Source organism: Guillardia theta, assembly GCF_000315625.1.
Source record: "Guillardia theta CCMP2712 unplaced genomic scaffold GUITHscaffold_12, whole genome shotgun sequence".
Classification (NCBI taxonomy): Eukaryota; class Cryptophyceae; order Pyrenomonadales; family Geminigeraceae; genus Guillardia; species Guillardia theta.
In genome coordinates, this window is record NW_005434662.1 from 870754 (window position 1) to 878564 (window position 7811).

The window sequence follows — 7811 nt, forward strand, 5'->3', positions numbered from 1 at the left end:
AAACGTCAATAGCATCCGTCAGTTCAAACGTCAGGTTTATATGCATCACTCAAAACAATCATGCACCCTCTCATAGTTCATCCATCCTCGAGATTTGATGCACTGAGTCAACCAGTCAATACAAGCAAAACCATTACCCATGAACTGTTTGGAATTTGATTGACTTACATTCTGTGAGGTTTTCAATACAAGATTGAAGCCAGAACAATGTCAGATCAGGATGAAAGTATGTGACGATGTCAATTCTTACGCAGCACTATTAGATCCATTCGAGATGTTACCATTCGTTGAGCAAGACATACCAGAACAAGAAAGATCGAAGCCAGCATCCCTATGACTTGCCAGCCTCAGCACCCGCTGTCGCACTTGCCTCCCCAGCAGGTGACCGAGCAGCTGCAGGACCGAGCAGGCGAGCTGCCGGCCATGGCGACCTCAACGCGCGCTGTCGGCAGGCTGAGGGGACGCGAGGGGAAGAGAGGTTGGGGGAAGAGAGGGGTGGGTGGTTGTGGCTGGAGGTGAGCCGGGCCCGGGGGAGGGTGGGGGTCATGAGAGAGAGTAGGGGAGGAAGTTAACGAGACGAGAGGGGAAGGGAGGGGTGGGAACGGACAAGGAGGGTTGGGGTGGAGGAGGAATGGGGGAAAGGGGTCCTTCACCCGCCAGGCCCGGGCCCTTGTAGTGCAGCCGGGAGGACAACGTGACCCTCAATGAGAAAGAGGGTTGAACTCTCGACCCCACCCCACCACCCCCTCCCGCCCCTTCCTCCTCCACCCCTCCCTCCCCCTGAGCCTCTCTGGTAGGATTATAGTTGGACCGTGGGGGAGGGGTGGGAGGGAGGGATAAAGGAGGGGTCCTGACAGAGCTCGGTAGGATAAGCAGAGGAAGAGGAGAGGATCGAGGGGAGGGAAACAGAAGGGAAGGGAGAAGGAAGGGAGAGGTCAGGTGATGTGAGGGAGAGACAAGGAAAGAGAAGCGATAGATAGAGAAAAGGGAAGGGAAGGGAAGGAGAGGAAGGAGGAAGGGAGGGAGAAGGGAAAGAGAGGAGGAAAGGGAGGAGGAAGGTAGGGCAAGGCTTGCTTAATATGTCTTCTCGATGGACAAGAGAGACGGACACATGGACAAAGAGAGGGCAGAGGAGCAGGAGCAGGAGGAGCAGGAGCAGGAGGAGCAGGAGCAGGAGCAGGAGCAGGAGCAGGAGCAGGAGCAGGAGCAGGAGCAGGGGCATTTAATCCCTTTCTGGTAATTAAAAAGTCCTTCATGAGGGGTAGGGTGTATAACCTTACCTTCGCGTGGAGAGGAGAAGAGAGGACAGGACAGGACAGGACAGGGGGAGGGAGCTGGAGAAGGAGGAGGGAGCAGGATGAGAAAGACAAGGAGAGGAGACAAAAAAAACATGACAAGTTGACGGCAGTGGCAGCTGCTGCACACAACTACCGTGGAACCGGAGTTCCCACATGCTCCTGGTCGAGTGAGGATTCATGACAAGGGCTTGGATGTCTCCCGATCAGATGATCACGAAGATGCTCAAGATCGTCATCCTTCTGCTCCTCTGTCCTCCCTTGCAATCAAGGGTACAACAGGCAGTCGGAGGTAGCAGCAGCACGTTCTCCAGGATCTTTCAGCTCCGGAGTCGCATACATCCGTGTAGAGGAGGAAACGACTGGCAGTCTGATAACGAGGAGAGCAGCTCAGGTGGAGGAAACGACTGGCAGTCTGATAACGAGGAGAGCAGCTCAGGTGATGGTTCTCCCTTTTCTCTCCCTTCTTTCCCTCCCTGCTCCCCTCATCTTATCGCATCAGGGGCGATGAGCAACGATTTGGAGTGGAAAGTGACGCGGCTCATGGAGATGGGAGCATCGAGGTCAATGGCAAAGGTCGCTGCAGAGCACTCCATCATATCATATTGACTCTTCACTGCAGAGGGCTGTCGCTCAGGATCCGCAAGGAGATGTCGAGGATGCCGTGAGGTGCTTGGAGTTGGCAGTGGTCTCAAGTGAGCTACGGCAGCAGATGGATCATCAGCAATCTCGACCAAGGAAACCAGTCAGTGACAGAACAAGTCCCGTCTCATGCTGTTGGACGAGCCAATGATTTGTTTTCTGTCTGCAGCAATCTTGACGACGATGCCAAAGATACAGCCAAAATTGCTTTCCCTGCTGTTCGTAATCCCTGGAAAGAATCTCGGACTTCATCGGAGCTCCTCGGAAGCTGTGCGTATTTGTTTCTGCCCTTGTGACTGTTCATCCTCCCTCTCTTCCTTCGCATCTCCCTTTGGATTGCTCCTCTCTGCTGCTTCGATAGCTTTCCTTCCTCCTCCTTCCTCGATCTCCTCCTCCTCCTCCTCCTCCTCCTCCCTCCTCCTCCTTCCTGCTTCTCCTCCCTCCTCCTCCTCCCTCCTCCTCCTCCATCCTGCTCCTCCTCCTCCCCCCTCCTCTTCCTCCTCCCTCCTCTTCCTCCCTCCCCTTCCTCCTCCTCCTTCTTCCTCCTCCTCCTCCTCCTCCTCCTCCTCCTTCCTCCTTCCTCCTTCCTCCTTCCTCCTTCCTCCTTCCTCCTCCCTTCTACTCCTCTTTCCTAATCCTCCACCACCTCCTCGTGGCTCCATTCTCCATACTTTACTCCTTTACTTCTCTTCTTTCTTATTCAAACTCCATGCTAATGCAAGCAGCCGTTGCAGCTCCCGATTGCTTTCACCGTCAGCCAAGTCTCCGTCCGTTTGTCTTCTCCTTCCTGTCTTCATCTAAGTGCTTGCAGCAGGTGTGGATCCTACAGCCAGTCCCTTCACGTTCGGTTTGCATCGCAGAGTGGAAAGGAGGAGATCGTCGAACAGAGAGCCTCAGAAGCGGACGAGTACGCTCATTGCAAGAATGAACGCGACATGTGTTTTCACCAAGAGCATGAGAGATGTCAATGTGCACTGGGGATTTGAAGTAGACATAGACATATTGAGAAATGTCTGCCAGGTGAGATGGGATGATATGATATCGAAGATTTCAGATGAACAATTGCTTCTTCGCAAACTCTAGGGTTTTGCGATGTTCTGATTGGATTTCAACTCCTGTTTCGTGTTGTAAACTACTTCATCCTCTTTAGAACGATTGACATTCTTGCAGATTTGCGAAGCTTATCAACTTATAGGCTTCGTGGACGGACCAGTCGCCCGTTTTCTTTGCAAATTCATCCCATCGGTATCCTGGAGGAAGCGCTGTTGGGCGCGAGTGTACCTTCAAAAATTTCTTCAAGAAAACGAAAGTTTGCAAGGAGAGGATCCCAACGATGAGAAGGAGAGAAAGGAAGTGTGGCATTGCGACGTCAGACTATCAGGAGGCAGTAATGTTCGAGAGAGGGCGATCAAGGCCTTGAGACGGTCGGGACTACCTTTCACCATAGTGAATGCTACTCAAGAAATCTTTGACACCCCAATCGTGATCAATCGGACAGCTGGGACTGTACAAAACTCACAAGAATCGCTGGAGGGTATCATTGATGATTTGCAGAATATTACAAGCTCCTTCAATCTCTCGCTTGTCTGCATGGAAACATTGCGGACCCTCGGGCTACGAACCACTCTGTACGATTACCAGTTGCGAGGGATTAACTGGATGTTGAGTAGAGAATGTCAACAAGATGGGGATGGAGGAGAAGACGCAACCGTGAGCACTTGTACAAACGCATCACTGAACAAACAAGACTGCAAACTGATCGATAGCGATGGGAACAGGAACAACCTCCACAGCCAACTCAAACCTGACAACGTCAGCAATCGTTCTAGCACGGATGAATTCGTTCACTCAGCTCTCTGGAGGAAAGTGACGGCGTATGGAGGGATATCTCACTACGAAAGCGTGATCGCAAAAGTCCGGAGGACCTCACGACCTGAACCTATCTTCGGTGGAATTCTCGCAGATGATATGGGATTGGGTGAGCTGCCTGTTGAAAAACTGTCCCCTTCAAATGATGTGATGCGGTTCAAACAGGCAAGACAATACAGGTTCTGTCTCTCATCCTATCCAACGATCCCGATCGCGCTCTCCGAGCTGACAAGGCTGAAAGTGGATGCAAGCGAGCAAAGACACTGATTGTCTGTCCGGTTTCTGTCTTGACCAGCTGGGACTCGCAGATCGAAAGGCACATTGAGGATGGCAAGATGACCAAGATGGTACTCCACTCGAAATACCTGCAAAGAAGTTGCAACGTGTCCTCACGCAGTCTGTCTGATTACGATGTTGTTCTTACAAGCTATGAGACCTTGAGGAATCTCTATCAAAGATGGCTCTTGAATCGCAATGCAACACATGTCAAGAAGGACGGTGAGTTTGCATGTGGATCCTATCATCTTTCATCACTCTTGTATTATACAGGACGACGATCTTCGAAACAAGACATCATCGGAAACCAGAACATCGACATGTTCGACATGAGATGGTGGCGAGTAATCCTCGATGAAGCGCATTGGATCAAGAACAGGAAAACAAGAAGTCATCGAGCTTGTCTGCAACTGACGGCAATTAACCGGTGGTGTTTGACAGCAACGCCATTGCAGAATGATGTGGACGATATCCAGTCTCTCTTGCAGTTTCTTAGAGTGGAACCGCTCGACAAGTATTCTACCTGGCTGACATACGTCAAAAAGTGAAACCTCTTCTTTCCTCCTCCTCCTCCTCCTCCCTCCTCCTCTCACCTTTTCATTACGCTAATTCCGTTGGTTTTCCTTGACAGGCTCTTGAAGACGCAGGGTTCCCTCGGCATCACGCGACTGCGGGTGGTGATGCAGGCATTCTGCTTGAGGCGATCCAAGGCTCTCCTCGCTTCTTCTCTTCCTCCTCTCTCCATCCAGACTCACACTGTCCGTCTCCACGGCCATCACCTTGACATGTACAACTTGCTCTTCGAGTCCGCCAGCTCTGTCTTCTTTGCCCTCGACGAGCATGGAGGAGCAGCGGTCATGAGGAGGTACTCCTCAGTACTCGAGTGTATCCTCCGCCTCCGACAGACCTGCTGCTCCTCTCGCGGGGTCTCCCAGCAGAGGATGGAGAGGGCAAGGTACGTGTTGAGGTATATGGAGAGGAAGAAAGCGCAGCAGGCAGGAGACGAGGAGAACGCGACGAAGCTGCTCACGCGGGAGGAGGCGGACAAGATGTTGGAGAAGCTTTCTGGCAAGGAGGAAACCATGGAATGTGTCGTCTGCCTGGATGACCTCGACGAGGAGACGAAGCGGGTAATTCGCTCCTGCTGTCACTGCTTCTGCGAGGACTGTGTCATGAAGCTCCTGCAACTTTCTTCCGGCGGAGACGCTGTCTGTCCCCTATGCCGCGGCAAATTTTCAAAGGGCGACGTGTTCTCGGTAGAGCAAACGCGGGAGGCTCAACAGAACCTTGCTCGCAACGCATCCGACGAGGACGAGGACGGGGAGAGGCAGACGGATCGGGTGCAAGCGGAAGAGGAGGAGCGGGAAGAGGAGGAACAGAGGCTGAACCCCAAGATTCATGCGCTTCTCCTCGATGTGCAGGAGGCTCTGCAAGCAGACAAGACAGTCAAGTCTGTCGTGTTTTCCAACTTCCTCTCATGTTTGGATGAGACAGAAAGTGCCTTGATCGCTGCTGGCATCCCCGTCTTTCGTATCGATGGCAAGACCAGCATCGTCCAGCGCCGGCGGCTGATACAAGACTTCGACTCTTATCCTCAAGGCGCCCTGCTCCTCCTCAGCACCAAGGTCAGAATCCTTTCCATCTCCTTCCCCCTGCTCCCATCACCTCGCTCTGACCTCCAGCTAGGTGGGAGGCGTGGGGCTCTCGCTCACCATGGCGTCAAGAGCTTACATGATGGAACCATGGTGGAACGCGGCAGTTGACGAGCAGGCCATGCATCGGCTCCACCGCATCGGGCAGACGCGCCCAGTCACCATCATCCGCTACATGTGCCAAGGGACCATTGAGCAGAAGATCATGGAGATGCAGGAGAAGAAAGATTGGCTGGGGAAGGCGGCGATGATGAGGATGGCAGCCGACGAGCTGCTGGAAATGCGCCTGCGGCTGTTCAGGACGCTATTCCTGAGATAGAGTCAGGGATTTCGTGGCAGACGACTACTCGGTGAGAGACGACTACTCGGTGAGAGACGACTACTCGGTGAGAGACGATTACTCGGTGAGAGACGACTACTCGGTGGGAGACGACTACTCGGATCTGATGTGAAATTTATTCTTATGTTCATTCTGCTTCCACCAGCCTCGGAAGTCCCTGGGCGTCGCCGACTTCTCCTCTCTCAAACAAGAGGCTGCTGGAATCCGGCGGCCTGCTTTTGAGGCCGGCGGCTGCTTTGTTTTGCTTGAGGCACTTTTTACCTTCTGCCAGTAAATCCTTTATTCGGCGGCCTCCTAAACCAATAAAACCTAAAACCCTAAACCAAGCGCGAAGGCAAGCATAACAAAGCAGGAACAAGCTAAACCCGCTTGCACACAGCGCACAGCGAGAAGCTGCACAAACACACACAAAACACAAGCCCGAAAAGAACCAGCACTGCTGGCAGCAGGACGGATTTACTGGCAGAAGGTAAATGGCAACCGTCAGCAGACCCGGCATCGCCAGCCCAAGCGCGAAGCCGCGCAGACAAGCAGCCTAAGGGTCAAGCAATCAAGCAACAAGCAGCAGGAGCATGCAGGAGGAATAACATCCCTTAGACGCGATACCCGGAGGCAGCCGACTGACCACTGTCAGTCGAGACGTCCGCTGCCGCCACAAAGCGGGCGGCCGCGGACGGAGAAAGGGCAGCCGCCGACAAGGAGCCGGCGTTGCCCGGGGGTCCGCCTGGGGCAGCGGACGGAGGGAGGCTGGACACAGGAGCACGGTACCGCTCGAGGTAGTCCTCTTCGCTAGCCTCGGAGTCAGCGGTAGCCGAAACCAACACCGTGGTGTCGAGCTCTCCGGAGGCACCCGACGTCACAGTGAGGGACGGAGACGCCTCGCCAGCTCCGCGCCAAGGCGAAGTGTTTCCCCCATCGGAGTCGGAGACCTCCGGCGAAGACTCCTCCTCGGGCGACTCGACAAAGTCCGAGGAGGAGCTGTCCTCGGGCTCGAGAAGTGCTTGTGCCCGCAAGGGCGTCATGCGCCTCGCACCCGGAAACAAGAGCGCCTCCAGTGTCAGCTGCATAGTGAGGCAATCCGTATTCCAGAGGGGCTGATAGGTGGCGGCGCGTTTGCGAGCTAAGACCTGAGCAGCAGGTCCGTACGCGGCCGCCAGCTTTGCTGACAGTGGTCAGTCGGCTGCCTCCGGGTATCGCGTCTGAGGGATTTTCTTCCTCCTGCATGCTCCTGCTGCTTGTTGCTTGATTGCTTGACCCTTAGGCTGCTTGTCTGCGCGGCGGGCTTCGCGCTTGGGCTGGCGATGCCGCGTCTGGTCATCTTGCGGCCATGAGGATGGGAGGGTACCTGCCGTCGAGGGATTTTATTCCTCCTGCATGCTCCTGCTGCTTGTTGCTTGATTGCTTGACCCTTCGGCTGCTTGTCTGCGCGGCTTCGCGCTTGGGCTGGCGATGCCGGGTCTGCTGACGGTTGCCAGCAGTGCTGGTTGTTTTCGGGCTTGTGTTTTGTGTGTGATTGTGCAGCTTCTCGCTGTGCGCTGTGTGCCAGGAGGGTTAGCTTGTTCCTGCTTTGTTTTGCTTGAGGCACTTTTTACCTTCTGCCAGTAAATCCTACTTTCGAGAACGAGAGTCCCCTCGAGCGTTCATCCCTCTTGCCATCTCGACGGACGGTACCCTGAGGCACTTTTTACCTACTGCCAGTAAATCCTACTCCATCTGCATCCTGACACCCTCCGCTTC

The 7811-nt window shown here is 54.2% G+C and overlaps 2 protein-coding genes across 2 annotated transcripts; both read left to right on the top strand.

Moving 5' to 3' along the window:
* Window positions 1-1802: 1802 nt before the first annotated feature.
* GUITHDRAFT_103210 (hypothetical protein) lies at window positions 1803-2233 on the top strand (the record flags this gene model as incomplete). Its single annotated transcript, XM_005838218.1, has 3 exons — window positions 1803-1871; window positions 1918-1964; window positions 2008-2233. The coding sequence occupies 3 exons, from the start codon at window positions 1803-1805 to the stop codon at window positions 2231-2233; spliced, it is 342 nt and encodes a 113-aa protein (XP_005838275.1).
* Window positions 2234-3527: 1294 nt separating this feature from the next.
* Window positions 3528-6053, top strand: GUITHDRAFT_103211 (hypothetical protein; the record flags this gene model as incomplete). Its single annotated transcript, XM_005838219.1, has 6 exons — window positions 3528-3915; window positions 3972-4304; window positions 4356-4426; window positions 4538-4596; window positions 4714-5707; window positions 5769-6053. The coding sequence occupies 6 exons, from the start codon at window positions 3528-3530 to the stop codon at window positions 6051-6053; spliced, it is 2130 nt and encodes a 709-aa protein (XP_005838276.1).
* Window positions 6054-7811: the final 1758 nt, after the last annotated feature.